The sequence below is a fragment of the Apium graveolens genome, chromosome 2 (genome assembly GCF_009905375.1).
Source record: "Apium graveolens cultivar Ventura chromosome 2, ASM990537v1, whole genome shotgun sequence".
Taxonomy (NCBI): Eukaryota; Viridiplantae; Streptophyta; class Magnoliopsida; order Apiales; family Apiaceae; genus Apium; species Apium graveolens.
This window is the reverse complement of record NC_133648.1, coordinates 3503456-3521014: the sequence shown is the minus strand read 5'-3', so window position 1 is coordinate 3521014 and position 17559 is coordinate 3503456. Positions and strand designations below refer to the sequence as shown.

General features: G+C 35.8%; 2 protein-coding genes across 3 annotated transcripts; one reads left to right on the top strand and one right to left on the bottom strand.

Moving 5' to 3' along the window:
- LOC141706732 (adenine/guanine permease AZG1) lies at window positions 1-2374 on the top strand. The gene has a single exon (XM_074509550.1). It carries the CDS (start codon window positions 75-77, stop codon window positions 1878-1880), a length of 1806 nt encoding a protein of 601 aa, XP_074365651.1. The 5' UTR covers window positions 1-74; the 3' UTR covers window positions 1881-2374.
- A 619-nt stretch (window positions 2375-2993) lies between these two features.
- LOC141706733 (superoxide dismutase [Mn], mitochondrial-like) lies at window positions 2994-11815 on the bottom strand. Of its 2 annotated transcripts, XM_074509551.1 has the most exons (7): window positions 11487-11815; window positions 8098-8144; window positions 7906-8031; window positions 7757-7813; window positions 7278-7328; window positions 6811-6888; window positions 2994-3355 (listed from the first exon to the last, which is right to left on the bottom strand). In XM_074509551.1, exons 1-7 carry the CDS (start codon window positions 11767-11769, stop codon window positions 3260-3262), a joined length of 738 nt encoding a protein of 245 aa, XP_074365652.1. In that variant the 5' UTR covers window positions 11770-11815; the 3' UTR covers window positions 2994-3259. The 2 variants fall into 2 exon arrangements, with proteins under 2 accessions (XP_074365652.1, XP_074365653.1); XM_074509552.1 differs by lacking the exon at window positions 7278-7328 and having other exon boundaries at window positions 11487-11814.
- Window positions 11816-17559: the final 5744 nt, after the last annotated feature.

Sequence of the window (17559 nt, the reverse complement as noted above, 5' to 3'; positions counted from 1 at the left end):
CTTGATATTAAGAAAATAGTAGAGAGAGAGAGATCATCAGCCAACAAAAAGGAAAGAGGGGAAGAGGGGAAGTTATGGAGGGGGTAATGGAGAATAACAATACCAAGCGTCCATGGTCATGTCTAGGCAAGCTTAACACTGTAATGGCTAACAATCGAATTGGAAAGCATTTTAAACTAAAAGAAAGAAAGACCAGTTTCACAACTGAAGTTCGAGCCGGAACCGCAACATTTCTGACCATGGCTTACATACTAGCTGTCAACGCCAGCATCCTGGCTGATTCAGGCGGCACCTGTTCCGTATCAGACTGCATCCCTATCTGTTCCAACCAAAACTCCACCAACTGCGTCCAGCCTGACTCTTCCTGTAAATTTGATCCAGTCAACCCTGGTTACTCTGCCTGCCTTGAAAATCTCCGTAAAGACTTGATCATTGCCACCGTTGCCTCTTCCCTTATTGGTTGCTTAATCATGGGCACCTTTGCTAATCTCCCCTTAGCCCTAGCACCCGGCATGGGCAGCAACGCTTATTTTGCTTACACTGTCGTTGGCTTTCATGGATCCGGAACTGTCTCTTATCAGAGCGCTCTGGCTGCTGTCTTCCTTGAAGGCCTTTTCTTTTTGCTCATATCTGCTGTGGGACTTCGTGCAAGGCTTGCAAAACTAGTTCCTAAACCAATACGGATTTCTTCCTCCGCAGGAATAGGCCTTTTCTTAGCCTTTATCGGTTTACAAAACAATCAAGGAATCGGGCTTGTTGGATACAGCTCATCAACTCTTGTCACTTTGGCTGCCTGCCCACGCTCTTCTCGTGTTTCCCTGGCACCCGTGATCACGTCACCACTTAATGGCACAGTCTCTCTCCTCCCCGGAGGTACCATCTCAGGTGATGTCATGTGCCTTAACAATCGAATGGAGAGCCCTACCTTCTGGTTGGCTGTAGTCGGCTTTGTCATCATCGCCTACTGCCTCATCAAGAACATAAAGGGTGCCATGATTTATGGAATTGTATTAGTCACAGCGGTGTCCTGGTTTCGTGACACCACCGTGACAGCATTTCCAAATACTCCTGCTGGAGATACTGCTTATGATTATTTCAAGAAAGTGGTGGACATCCATAAAATTGAAAGCACAGCAGGTGCCTTGAGCTTTAAAAATATCAACCGAGGCTATTTCTGGGAAGCTGTCGTCACTTTTCTGTATGTAGATATCCTGGATACTACAGGCACTCTGTATACCATGGCAAAATATGCAGGATTTGCTGATGCCAATGGCGATTTTGAGGGTCAGTATTTTGCCTTCATGTCCGATGCAACATCAATAGTTGTGGGATCGCTTCTAGGGACATCTCCGGTAACCACGTTCATAGAATCATCGACGGGAATAAGAGAGGGAGGAAGGACGGGACTGACCGCGTTGACAGTGGCAGGGTACTTTATGCTGGCCTTCTTTTTCACGCCGCTGTTGGCGTCAATACCAGCATGGGCAGTGGGGCCGCCACTAATACTAGTAGGGGCGCTGATGATGAAGTCGGTGGTGGAGATAGATTGGGAGGATATGAAGCAAGGAATACCGGCATTTATGACGTTGATATTGATGCCATTGACGTATTCAATTGCGTATGGCCTTATTGGTGGGATAGGGACTTACATTGTGTTACATTTGTGGGATTGGGGTATCGCCTTGTTGACTCGATTTGGGATTATTAAGCAGGAGGAGACTGTGACGACTACACAGACGGAGGATACTAACAATGGAAGCAGCGCCAGTATTACCATTATTACCGGAGATGATGATGATGATGATGAATTTGGTTGTGCATCCAGGATGAATGAAACTAAGTTGGATAAAATTGATAAGGTGGTTGCTGAACAAGTTTAGCTAGTTGAAAACTAGCTGTAGTCTACTGTCAATGTTTTGGCGGCTAAAGCGAAAAATTATTAAAGCAGGCGGGGGGGGGGGGGGCGGCAGGACCAGGCTAGACCACCACCATCGCTTTACAATGTCCATACAAGTAGGGTCGCTGCTCGGTCTCGGGTAGTATTCAATATTTGCACCTACATTGCTTATACTAATAGTGCATTCACTTTAGTAACCACTATCTGAAATTTAGTGTGTTATTCTGGAGTAGTCCTATTATTTTTTGTATATTCTTATCCACATATTTTGTCAAAGCTACCATTTTGTTTTCTTCTTTGCTTTCTTCTTCTCTATTCTTATTAAATGACTTCATCCGCCAACTGCTTTAGCTAAGTTGCTCAACAAGTTTGTTACATGTCGGCTCCAGCTTCATCCAAATACTATCAGCCTTGAATAATCTGGTTGTGATTTACATTCATTTGGATATTTTTATTCCAATATTAATTTACAATTAACTTTCTGCTGAATACATGTCAGCAAATCGCAATAGCTCCATCACTTTCTGCTCTAGGTACAAATACAACAGCCGCTGGTTATAAAAAGAACTCTGGAGCACCTTGTATTAAACATTTTACAATTGTTAGTTTCTATAACCAAGAGAACAACACACTGTACTCGAACAAATCATGAGAGTCTAGGGGAAAACACTTAAAACAAATGCAAGTAACATTGGTATGTTCGATGCAAATGGCTTTCCTCTTCTTCCGTCACTTCATTATTTGATATAACTACAGCATAGATTGCTAACCTTAAACTACTGCAATCCGGTTAACTATGAACCATGGCAACCACGTGCATCACACTATTAACTGTGCAATCTTCATCGCATGTGAACTTAGAGGCTTCGTTTGTTCTATGAAGGATCATAATAGGTCTACATGATGATCATATTTCCGGTTCATTTCCACGATATTATAATACCTAGTGAGGAGGTTTTGCAGTCCCGCAGTAGTAAACCAGAAAGATGGTTAAATTGTAGTTATAAGGGTTCTGGGATAATAGTCCTTCAAAATTTCTTTAAAAAAAATAACAATACGGTAATGTCTGAGGATTGTAATCCCATAAAAACAAGTATGACCCAAGTAAACTTCAGATGCAAAAGTTCATAGCAGAAAAAGATGCAAGGTGCAAATGTTCACTGCCGAAAGACTTGCAATTGTACTTCTTAAACACAAAGACAGTAGGGGAAACAGAAATTTTAAGTTCGAAATGTACATACAAGAAACACACAAATCAGCACAAATGGCAACCATCCTAGTCCGTTATTTTATTACTAAATATTTTCGCAGAACAGCTGCATCCCTCCCAAGTCCCAACAGCTCTCGTTGATGTGGTTTCTATCAAGTTGGACACTCTTTTTCATAAACTTCACCGGCAAATTTCCAGTTAATGACTTTCCATATGTTCTTCAGGTAATCTGGCCTAACATTTTTGTACTGTAATGCACAGAATAAAATATTATTACTGTAGGGGTACAAAAGCATAAAATAAAAAGGTCAAATTTGAAAATTACATAAAATATTAGAGCTCGATAATCAAGTTACACGAAAAGTTTAGAAACAAATTCAGGAGACTATGTAAGGAAGGTGATTGATCAATTTAAAGCTCTGCACCATTGATTATCTACAAGTAGATAAAAGTCTTTGCAATATAGCACTCTGTCAAAATATAATACATGATCACATTTGGTCGTCGTCCTCCTAACATGGTATGGAAGCACATGTTGGGACATCACATCCCCAATATCCTAAAATATTTGCTCTAGGGAGATGATGATGCAGGACAGCGAGTCAAAAAGCCTACAGAAAGATTTGAGAGCAGTATAATAGGCTTTGAAAGCCAATTTATTAGAATATTATTATGTTACAGGTTTAGTTGTATTATTATTAATAAACGACTTTTTATCATTGTAATTTAGCAGTAATTATTATTTTTGAGAGTTATATTGAGTTGCTTTTTGAATATCTCTTGCCAAAGAATTCTTCCCCTAACCCTAATTGCCCCAAAATCAGCCCCATCCCCCATCAATCCAGTGGTATTCAGAACCAATTCAGCCACTTCCATCACCTAAATTACACCTATAAACCTAAAAACCAGCTCTCATCCATCAGCAAACCCTATCCACACTAGAGAATACATATATACCAACCTCTGTGTGTATATGTGTCTACGCGTCTTTTCAACAACTTTTGTCAAACACCTGTTAAGCATACCCAAAAGAGTAAACCAACATCAACCATCCCACTAAGAAGTAAACGAGAGAAGAATAAAGCCAGAGAAAATCTGTCAAAGGGTTATATATATTAATATATACTCACATACACGTATATCAGCGTGTATTGCATCTGTATTCAAAAAAATAGTCACTGTCCTTCCAGAATTTTAGAAAATTGTCGCTAATTTTTCTGAAAACTACAGATCAGCCCCTAAACTTTCTGAAAACTGCAGAACAGCCCTTAGTTTCACACTATGGTTAATGCTGGAGAAGTATAACCGTCCAGACACTCATATTGAGGAAAACAATAAGAAGTTACAGAATCTTAAAGTTACAGTTGGGGTTTGAGTTTTCAAATGCAAGATGAGCAAGCAACCCTCAAACTAATTAGTGACCGCCTTGGTGTAAAACCTCAACCTAACCTACAACTTATCTTACTGAACAATGAAGTTGCTGAGTTTCGTGGAGATCCGTTGATAACTTCTATCAGTGATACAATTTAGTCGAGGATAAGACAGTGGTTTTTCTTGTTGCGAAATTGAGAGGAATTGTGGTGGGACAACAAAGCTCCTTCAGTTCGTCAATTTAAACCTTGCAGACTATAGACAGCATACTTCACTTCAATTTACCAATCTTGTGCAAGGAATCAAGTCCGTTGTAGATTACACTCCACAGTTCTATAGGTATAGTTTGGCAGTACAACATGAGTTTTCTTAGGATGAAGATATTATTAATTCTATGTATCGTCGAGGCTTGAACTATAATATTTCATGTAAAGTAGCGGGTAGTAAATTTTTTTCTTTTGAAGGATGCATTCAGATTGCACAATCAGTTGAGGATGATCGGGAAAGGAGGAGCATTTAATTGAGTTTGTTCTCTAGCCCGTCTTGGAATACTTATGTTCTTTTAGATCTTATTCAAGGCCGGTAAAAGATTAATAGAAAATTTAATCGTGTTCCAGTCTCATCACAAGGTAGCAACACTAGCAAATGTTTTAATTGTCAAGGAACTGCGCATAAGATGTCCGAGTGTCCTCCTGGACAAAACCTACCTTCGAAAAGTGTCAATTTGGTGGAAAACAAGATCTTGATGATTTATCTAGCGAGATGACTAAAGAAGAAATCGAAGCGGAGGAACAATTAGCAAAGGTCTAATCTTGGGATTATACAAGCTACAGATGATCGTGTGAAAGCACTAGAGTCACTGTGCTTGTAAGAGCATCTCCAATAGGGGGTGCTTGCAAGGGTGCCAACATCTATGTGGCAAGCACCTTTGGGTGCCTTCTTCCTATTGGAGAGGCAAGAGTGCTCAAAGGGTCCCAAGAGAAGTTGCCAACTTTTGGCACCCCCTCTAAATAGCTAAAATACATTTTTGTACTAGATTTGTAAATATTACACTTTCCTCTTTTGTTCTATCTTATTCATTTATTTATCAAATGTGGGGACAATTTAGGCAACTTGAAGAGGTGCTAACTATTGGAGATAAAAGTTGCTAAATTTGACATGGAAGGAAGATAAAATAAAAAACTATTATTTTTAGTGAGTTGTCAAGTTTTGGCACCCCTAGAGGGTGCTTCTATTGGAAATGCTCTAAGTTGTGTTTTCTCAACATTGGTACTTGTAGTTGCACAAACGTTATGGTCGCCGATGCTGTTAAAAGGTTAGGCTTAATGACAGACTTCATCCAAATCCTTATGATATATAAATTCAGGTTTCTAGAAGGTGCTTGGCTAAATTTTCAGCTCGGAAGTTTAATGATACGGTTTTTTGTGATGTTCTGTCGCTGAAGCTTTGTGGTGTTATTTTGGGCATCATGGCTTGTTGATCAAGATACTCATCATGTTGCACGTGGCAACACATATACAGTTGTCAAGAATGGTTGTTGCTATACTCTTGCCTGTGATTGTTCCCATATGGCGGTTATGCAACAGTCTTTGGTGATCTATCGTACTCCGTGTGATTTTATCAACTTGATGAAGTCAAGTTCTTTCAGCAGGGAGATTTAATGCAGGGCAGCGGGTCAAGAAGCCCAAGAAAAGTATTTGAGAGCAGTATAATTTATAAAGGTTTTACAGTAGATGAAGTTGTGATGCCACCAGAGTTGTGACAGCGAACGGCAGTGGTGATGAAGGAAAGAAACTGGTCGCCTCCCCACTCCTCTCTTCCAAGTCGTGGTTTATTTAATTAAAAAGTCAAACAACAAATATTACTACTTATGCCCTTCCAGTACCCCCTTACCCACACCCCGGCGAAACCCATCTGTCAAATACGGGGACACGCCGCGTGGCGCACCCTGTACGAATCCACCCGCACCACCAAACGCACCCACTCCCCATACGCACTTCGTGCGCAGTTCGCCGGGGGGTGGCGCACCCCTGCTTCCTAGGTTCTCAAGGTTTATACTGCTCAAACCAGCATCACATGATGTTTAATTTGTAGGATTAATATAAACTTTTGAAATATTTAGCTTCAAATTTCTTAAGAAAGTTTATTTAACCTCTGATACATGACTCAGAGAATATATCCTTACGTTACAATACAACTATTGCACAAAATACAATTTTATAATATATACTTGTGTAGATACCGCATAAAAGCAATGATATGAATACTGGCCAGAAGGCTGCCAATACACATAAACTGGGACAATAATAGAGAACTTCTGAAGATCCAATACCTGCAAGTAGTAGGCATGTTCCCATACATCAATACCAAGAAGGGGAACCAAATTAGCTCCATTACTAACCAGCGGGTCCTGCATTAATATCACAATTTACCAATAACGTTGGCGAAACTTAAGCAAAATAAATAACATATCAGAAACTCCCACTTTCAATTAAGGGTGCATAGTGAGCCTCACTTTGATGAGTCACGTGCGGCACGCCCTAACTTGCTAGGCTCCACGAGGCCTTCGCACCTTAGTGTTCCTAACTATAATATCTATCACTTGCAATTTACATTATTAGTTTTAATTTTTCTCTAGTATGCAGCACAACACCAGTGCATATTTTGAACTAAGATACTAGTGCATAACATCATGAGCTATACTGCTAGTTAAAGATATGATGGACATGTTTTACTAAGTAAATTTGCAAGGACATCAGCTAACGAGTAGACTATTGAAATAAAGTCCATCATACTTACAGTTATTTGGGTCAGATTGTGACAGTGGCAGGCAATAATAACAAAAATAGTCTGCATTAAAGCAAGGTCGGGTTACAGTAAAACAAATATTGAGTAAGCAAGGAGCAAATAATTGAAATCCTGATTTTCATCTTCAAAATAAATTTTTCCCCTTTAACTACATAATTTCACCTGCATATAGCTTATTTACACTTCAATTCTCATTTACAAATTCCTAGTCGGTTTGTTACTTGACAGTTGACAGATTTTCATGAAGATAATTAGATTTCCATATCTATCTAACCGTCGTCAACACATATCACTTCTACAAGAAATGGTTTTATATTTTTTGAACACGAGAGACACTTTCATTTAGCTTTTACTCCTGTAGTCCTGCTTTCACTTGGGCTGAACTACAAAAGATAAGCTCCTAATGTTAAAAAGCCCATACTGCTTATTTTTATTTAAATTGGATTGGACTTTGCTATTGCATACAATACCTGATTTGCAGTGGTCTCTACTACCAGCCTTTTCAGTTCTTTGTCCAAACCAAGCCACTGTCATGCACACAAGAAAAAGCGACAGGTAAACATTGTGTTAGACTTTCACCAAATGGTCCTTGTAACAAGTAATGGCTTATTGAGCATACCACCCATCCAGAACCCTGTAAAGCAGCACCTTCGGCATTCATCTTCTGAACTAATGCCTCCAATGTACCAAACTGAGAGTCTATCGCACCTCCAAAGGACCCCTTAGGAGGCTCACCACCTCCTTCCTGCAAAGTAAATTTTTTATGTACTAGGATTTTATATGAAGCATCATTTACAGCATGAAAACTTACTGTGGCTGGAGCAAGATTTTTCCAGAAAATCGAATGATTGATATGACCTGCTTGGGAGTGAATAATTCTTGTCAGTATGTCAAATTTAAAGATAAAACTGTTCAGTTATATTTGTGATATAACAGAAGTAAATATGAAACGTGGAGAAGCGATTTTATTCAGAACTATGTGCAGTAACTTATACTGCAAAAAAAGCTATCTGCTAAGCAAATCTACCTACAAAATAGCAGAAGATATCTTCCTAAAAGATAGCTACAAAAACTAATCTGAGATGACAAACTATTCTACAAAAACACTGCAGCTTTAGTGTTCAACTAAAACACAGTACCAAAAGTCATAAAATTCAACAAAAACAATAATGAATTCCTTCGTTCTTGTATCCTAAGGTTAGGGGTATGGTAACTTTTGAATGAAACTGTATGAAAGCGAAAAAAATTAACTAAGCAAGCCGAACATAGTCCGACTTACGTAAATTCAAGTGAACCATTATTCTTCTTAATTTCATTTTATATTCTAAACAATGTCCATGTCCAGAAACTATGATAGTATCCTAAATTTGAACTTCTAAGTTGGCACTTGGAAATATGCCAATGCCTTGATATTACGTTGGTATAAAATACAAGCTCCTCCATTCCAAAAACGCCTTGTATAATAACTAGTTTAAGGGTATGTTAATCACCACTTTTTTAGCAGAATGCAGTAGTTGTGATTTGTCAGTACTCAGCCCCTGGAGGTCTGTTCAGAATCCATGCTGCTATGAACAGCATACAAAAAAGGAAAATGTTGCTATTTAAAAGAGAATCTCTTGAGCTCAAACATAAAACCCATGTAGATACTGGAAATAGGTAGAACGATGATACAAGGGACGGGAAACATGGCCCTGAACGGTGGACCCCATTTGTTCGTCCCCGATCCAGACGACCCAGAACAATCATGACTGGAAATGACGGGGGTCGTGACCCGAAACGCTGGCAGTGATGACACATAAGAACACATGTGGTTCCTGACTTCTTTCAGATCAATGAAAAGAACTGATCTTTATCTCTGTACTTTTGTAGGAGAGTTTAATGGGGTTGTTTGCAGAAGTAAAGAAGAAGAAGAGCGATTAGAAAGGTGTCGAGAATAGACATGTCCACATAGATGGAGATGCGCCATATCCAATAAAATAAGAAGAGATGTGTTGTTTAGTTAATGTATCTAAACATTTTCTTTCATTCTTATTTAAATAATTGTGCCCATAGTTGTCACGGCGCTCGACTAGTTGAGCAGTCTGGCAGTCGACTGAACATGTCGACTTGAGAAAAATGCATATTTCAGGCGACTAGTCGGGTCGACTAGTCGGGTCGACTAGTCGTTATGGGCCTCCGACTGGTTTATCTTAATTACATTTTAATGACCCAAACCTGGCCCAAATCCTTTTGGCCCAATGTTTCAACCTTAATTTCTTATATAACAAAAAAACAACGCGACCCAGCAGCTTATTATACATACAGATTATGTATGTATGTATATACGAATTTTCAGTTGATGTTTTATAACTATACATATAGATTATGTATGTATATATAAGAATTTGTATGTATATTTGCATGTTTCTACTTATTGGCTCTGTGTTCAGTTGATTTTTGAAGTTATAAACTTATCATTCTTTTCAGCTGATGTTTTAAACTTTATAAGTTTAGTTGCGGAACTATCCGTCTATCATACATGACTGTGCCCGACTAGTAGACCAGTTACTATCACAATACTTTCAAACTTCAGACGAAGCAAGTCAAATTGTATTCACACTTTATATTATTCACAATTATACAACAATCCTTTTATTAATTATTTTTTTTGAAGTTAATTAATTAATCTTTTATTAATGAAAACAATTTCATCATTAACATTTTTAAGTCCGATTTTATCATCAAAACAATGACATTAATAAATTTTACTTATACAAAATTTCCCCCAAAATACTTTTCCGAGAGCAGTATAAAATTAGACTGAAATTACATTACATTTATTATATAATATTGGAAAAATCGTTTAATCTATATTTTTCAAATTATTCAAGATTATAAAAGGATAATATTGATACTATAACATAAAATTTATAATTAAATAAAACACGGCATACCCAAGCGTTCCCTCGTACCCTTGTGTTCAATCGCACGTGGAACACTCGAGGCAACCTTCCACGTACCTGTTTTCTACCACAAACGCACTGAACCCCGTCTTATGTAACAATGGGTAGAACAAATTTGGATACAGCATATCATATATCTGCATTGATGTTCTCAAAAAGCTGTTTTAGTTGGCCTTTATCTAGTGGAGCACTTGATACAACTCATCAATTTTTCAATTACAAGGTGACTAAGCAGTGTTATTAACAGTGAGGGCGCACCGAGGCAATAGACCTCCTAAAACCACCGAGCTACAGTTTGAAAAAGAATAGAACTATGAACCCCCAAGGAGTGGCCAAGTGGTTGTGAAGTAGATCCTAAAGTGGTTGCAGAGATTTAGGTTGAGGGTTTGATTCCCAGGAGAAGCAAACATTTCTCGGGCGCCAAAATTACAAGTCTCCCTAAAAAAAAGTTTAAACATCATACTCTAATAACCTAAACAATATCATTAAATATTTTATCCCTGTAATTACACCAGCATAAAAACATTATACCTCCTACATAAGTTCCTAACAATGATAGTGCTTACTAAAGTGTCATGCCGACCACCAGAAAAGGCTGCTACTCGGGCGCCACCAACTCCTATCTAAGGTCATATCCTCGCGAAATTTCTTCCACTTCCAAAATAATCACAACCCCAGCCTCTTCCTGAAAAACCTCATTCAGTATCATGTCTAACATTGAGCTATCATAGATCCACCGTAACATCCTCATTTCTTCCACTTCTAACTTTCTCTCTTGTGCCTCATTTCTTATACCCAACATTCCAATTCATACAAAATTGATGGTCTAATGGATAATTGCTAAAAAAATCTTTGGTTTAAATGAATCATTCTTGTGGCACAATACCCCTGTGGCATGGGATGTTCTCCCTAAAAATATTAGTATACAAATTTTTTTGTTCGTGTCAAGGAAACAAAAATGTTAAATATACGACAAAAAATGTAGACAACATCATTTTCCGTTTAGGAAGGAATATAAATGGGAGATACTGGAATGAAATGTGGATTATTTGGGGAGTAAATATTTTTTGTTATAAAACTTCATTTCATCCCTTCCAAAAAAATCAAGCAAGCACTTATGAATCTTAAATCAATTATGTAGAACAGACTATTGAGTGCATCAAATAGCAGTGTGCTATATCGATGATAGTGCAAACGAATTAATTTAATTCAATTGATGTAAGGATAGGGAGAGAGAGAGAGAGGGAGGGAGATTAACCTCCACCGTTAAATTTGAGGGCGGTATGGAGTTTAGCAATACTAGTAGAATCAGATTTGGAGACAGCAGCATCGAGCTGTTCGAGAGCTTTGTTGTAATTGGTAACATAAGTCTGGTGATGCTTCTGGTGATGCAGTTTCATTATCTCACCACTAATAGCTGGCTCTAGGGCACCATAGTCGTAATCCAGGTCCGGCAGAGCAAACGCCGTCGTCTGTAATCCCCGTATCTGCCCAAAACCTGACCGTACGCTCTTTTTGGTAACTAGGGTTCGGAGAGCCATTTTTAATCTTCTATCGCTGCTGTTTTCAATCTCATCTCATACAGAGTTTATACCATCAGTATTATTTATTTATTAAACATTTTTTTTTAATTTTATTTACTTTTAATGTTCTTTTCTCAAAATATCTTTCTATTTTTATACTCCAAACTTTATTACTTTTATCAGTTTTAATAATTTTTTCAAATTGACAATGTATATCTAATGTTAATTACGTTTATTTTATTTTAATTTACACTATAATTTTGTGTTGGACTTAAGATTGATTTTGGCAATGTTGTCTACAGTTTCCGTCCTCTCTTAGCTTGTATGCTGTTTCTTTCATTATTGTGAAATTGAACCTTTAAATAGCGTACATATAACTAAATAATTGTAAATGATGGTGTTGGAGGTTGATAATTTCATTAGCATGTCCACTGATTTAGAGTTTAATGTAGTTAAAAAACTCCCTATAGGAAGTGTACGGTTAAATATTTTTTGTAAGGTTTGATGTTGCTTTTTTCAATAAAAAAGAAGAGAGAGTCGGATAAAGAGGTGGGATCTTGTAAAAAAATATTAAAATAGTGTCTAAAATAAAAATTACTCATAATAATGCAAAGCCATTAGTAAATTGTTGATTCTCAATATTCTCTATATGTTACTTTTTTCCTTTCTTTTTTTACTAAATCTCTATATGTTACTTTATTATTAAGTTAAGTTAGTTTAATAACCAACTCTATGGTTCTATGAAAGGGGATTATGAACATGCTGCAACTAGAACACGGGGGTGTTACTTATTAAATTAGGAATCTATTATGTTACATCTGAAAAATATCAACAAGCTCCATACAGAAATGTTATTTAAAAATATTAATTTCAAGAAATGAAAAAAAATAGAAGTCATCATGAGTTGAGGCCAAATTTAAATACCTTAGATATGAGTCTATAACCAGTACAAGTATTTGTAATATCATTTACCCTGGTTTTCAAGGTTTTTGGTGCTCAAGCTCAAAAAAAATGTGGTCGTATTTGTCGAGGGTCTCATTTTGAAGTTTTTGCATATTTTTGCTAATCTTCACCTTTTCTATTTTATTTACAGGTGTTATGTTATTTTTGCCTACAGACTAAAGTGATTGAGTTTTAGAAGGACAAGGATTGTCTTGGTTTAGGCCCTGGATTTCCCATGGAGATTGACACCACAATTACCTTTAAAAGGGTATTATGTTTTCGCTCAACTGCTTTCTTTTCCACTAATTTTTTTTGCAGTTTATCGCAACGCTAAGATAGAATGAGCCGTTTCAACGAGTTTTACTTTTGGGTGTAGTTTAATGTCATCTTGTCCTATGTATACTCAATTACTTGTGCACAAATTTTGATGAATGTCTCATGCATCTTCGAACCATAAATAATGTTTGCAACCCATAAAACTAAAAAAAGATATAAAATGAGGTTGCAAGTACTCATAGAGAGGGTGTAAATGAACCAGTTGAGGGCATCATGTTTTCATCATATACATATAATACACATCCACATGTAGGTGCAATTTACACGATCACGACTTGTAGTTATATATATATATATATATATATATGTAATTCTGATTAGTTATTTAAAAGTTGAGGTAACATTCATTAATGTCTAATATATTATGGTGGTCAGGTGTGTGCACAAAATATTTAGGCAGCAGTATAAAGATAGTGGCCAACCTCATTTTGTCAGTAAAGTGGCAGGATCGTTAACCTTCAAAATATTGGGGAAAAAATGTAGAAAATGTAACTATGACATATATAAAAGCTAGATTCTGAGGAATATCCTGTGCATTTTAAATCATTAAACATTATTTACAACATGTGAAATGAAAGTGTAGTGTAAAATAAGGTTTCAAGCACACATTAAGATGGTGCAAACCGGGCAATTGAAGACATTAATTCTTCCTCAAAACATAGAGCACATCTGCTCAACTATGTGACAATTTGCACGAATGCCACTTATAGTTATTACTGTTGGTAATTCGATTAGTTGCCTACAAATCGAGCTAACATTGATCAACAACTACTTACATAACGGAATTAAATGAATAAAAAACATTAAATATAATTGGGACGTACTCATATGTGAAGGGGTTTGGTACATAGAATGCCTCTTATTTGTCACTTTAAGAAACAATAAAGTCTGCCATATGCTTTGGCATATACCAGAGTCCAAATGTAATAAATTTCTATTTCATTTGAATTTAGTGGAATTTATTAGTTTTTCAAGTGTTTAAACTTTTGTGAATTTGAGAACTTCATAGAACTGAAACATTTTTCAAAAAACAGTTTAGATAAATGCTAGATTTGTGTATTTTCTCATTGTCGTGATGAAAACTTAGTCCATGTTGTGTACCAATAGAACTCATTTTTCTGTGATGAAAGGTCCATGGTAGAGGGTGTATAATGGTTGATAAGCTGGTATTTGATTTTAGTCATGGAGACTGATATAACATAAGGGTTACTAGATCGTCATTTGTGTCTCTATGGAAGATCACCCATGTATGTGTATATTATTTTTCGTATAATGGAAATTATGCCAACATAATAGATTGAGATGTTAATAAGCAGGTGAAAATATGGCGATCAAATCCATCGAAGAAATTTTGATGCTCAAACTTATGCTTATGTTTGCAAAATTATCCTAAATACAGCACTTTGTACATTTCATTATGAAAGTACACTTTAAAAGTAAACGATAGAATTTAGTAGGGAGGCACGTAACTCTACTACCGTTCTAATATCTATTTCGTGCTATTTTAACTAATGATTATAGCCACTCCCGCTTGAGATGTTCTAAGCAGATGTTTATTTTCTTAACAAAAACTGTTGTTGAGAGAAGAAAATAATCATGAAAGCACATAGGGCGCTACTTCTCTTTGTAATTGTAAAGTTGTGCATTTTCTGATATTTAAAAAATTATGAAATTTGATGAAAATGATGTGTAAGCTTAAAGGATTGAAATTCTAATAAATGGGTCTTAAGCAAGTTATAAGGTCACGGTTGTGTCATTTTCAGATTCGTTGTTTGTGATTCTTCTAGAAAATTGATGTGGGTTCGATTGTGTTCAGGGTACTATAAGACTTTGCTACTTGCTAAACTCATTATGATACTTTTGCAATAATCGGTGCTTGTGCAATTCCGAGTATGATATAATAGGGACATCTATCAAGACTACTTTTTTCTATCTAATAAAAACATTAAAAAAGCTTGTAATTATGTTCACAATGGCAGTTAAACGAGCAAGAGACACTAATTAGGCCAATTGTATTTCCTCCATTGCCTGAATGATATTCTTAAATCAATCCCCAATAAGTATTAATTTATCTCGTGTTTCTTCTATCTTTCATCAAAGGTGGCTCATGAGGTTTACGCTCCTGATATTTCATCCAGCGCAAAAAAGGTCAAGGATCTGGTTCTGTAGATGGTGGAACAATCGTCACTGATATTTTATTTTGCGCACACATGCTCCCTTGTATGATAATATTTATTTTTATTAGTGTTTTTGCCCTAGAGACAACACTATGATGTTTTAGTTTAAGACATTTGGATTATTAATAATTATGTTCTATCGATTATTCTTTTTATAATTTATTAATTTTTAATTTACTACGAAATAAATGTTAGATTAATAAATTTACTCGGATTATGATATGAATTCTATATCTCTAAGTACGTGACTTAGAAATGAGATTATGAGAACAATATCAATATTTCTAAAGGTCTCTAGTCGAGTATTATTATTAAGGGACAATAATAATGTATTGAGACTAGTGTGTTTGTTGACTGATGATCACATCTCATTGATCATAGGTATAGTGATACTAAAGTCAAAAACACAGGTAGATGTAAATGTACATGGTGCTGGACAGACCCGATGCGAGATTCTACATGTCTGTTGTGTCATAAGTAATTCTCACTGTGATAATGATGTAATGGTCCTTAGACTTGAAATCATTATATTTTTATACGAGAATTAATGTACTTTGATTACATTAAAAGTTACCTTTGATCGGGTAATGATAAAAGTGTATTCGGGTATATTATGAATAGTATGAGAAATATGAATGATCTAGAAATGATTTAACCCTCCTAATTTTAGGATTGATATTATTGGCCTCTTGTGTGAGCTAGATTATGAAATGCGTGGTCACGCTCAAATGTTGATTTGATATGATAGTCTACTCATTGATCAAGGAAACTTGGATTACACTATGATGAGGATGACACATAACATGCCTCTAGTTTAATCCATAACATTTGGTTAAAGAGTTTATATTACATTGTACATTATTCACGAAAGGTTTAATCGATCACCGATTCAATTATTATTACTTGGGTAGCAATGATGTATTACTAGATGTCGCTCATTGTTTACGATTTTAAATTAGATTTAAAATCCGTTGTCATTGTAATAATAATCTATAGGGTCACACACAAAGAATACTTGAAGGCTTATTTAATTTAAATTGGATTTAAATTATATTAAAGTAATTCGAATTATTTATAATATTAATTAAGTATGACTTAATTAATCAGATAAATATTGATATTCGAATTTACTAATATTAATTATGAAATTCAGTTGTTAAATAATTAAGTGTGACTTAATTATTATGCAAATAGGAATTTTGAATTAATAATAACTCCTAATTAGTTAAGAGTTATAATTCTTTTTCTACTCCCTATATAATGTCTCTTGTGTGGCTGATTTTGTGTGCAAGACTTTTACTAAAACCCTAACCACCAAGAGAGAAGATGGAGAGAGCAAGAAGAAACTATTTTGTGCCAGTACACATCCAATCCTTGAGTTCAAGCATTCGTGTGGATACCGATAGAGCGTAGATCGCGAGAACGAGATGCGTGGTTATTGAACAATATTTGGATCTCCATTATTCAATCAATTTGTAAAGCTTCTTAAGGTAAACAGTCTGATCTACGAATTAAATATCTATTTTTCGCATGGATCCTGCGGTGGATTTCGAAAATTCTGATTTTTTAGGTTTTTAATTATTGTTTCCGTTGCGTTTATGTGCTCGAAACCCTTCAGATTTAACCTGCAGTTTAAACTATTTTGTTACTTATTCTCATACCCAGTATAAATTTATCGTGTTTTTTATGGGAGATTGTTGCACCCCCTCCCCCACATGTTTGTAGGATAACATTCTGATTTCTACATTTTCTCAAAGAGTTTAAGAGAGCAGAAACGCTGCTTGCCAAGAAAGTTTAAAACATGATTAAAGTGTTATGTTATTTAAAAAGAATTAGTATTTTATGATGTTGTAATTAATTATTGTAAACAGACATTTTAGAGGATTTTGATTTTAAATTGGTTATTTGAAGTGCTCTGTCAAACTTAACTTGAAGTTGACTTTCAAAAATCTAAATTTGCTAGGTTGATGTTCATTTAGCTAAGTGGTTTGTCATGTGTGCCATTATTAGTTATTTGTTTGCTGATGTGCCAAATGACCCCTGTTATATTTTAATATAATGTCCTAAAAAATGTTGCATCGTGGTGACATACCTTGTGGAGCTAAGTTGATTTCAACTATCAAAACAAAAAACACACCCCTGCTATATTATTATTCTGTACTAATAAAATGTTCATCATTGAATACTTAAAACATTCTAGGTTCATTTATAGTCCTGTGTTTCTATTTATATTTTTATAGACCTTCAGTTTTTACATAAGCCAGTTCAAACCTTAATGTATAGTTGTTTGTGAAAACATGAGATATGTTATATACTTATATTTTAGAATACAAGTTTTCAGAGAAAAATAATG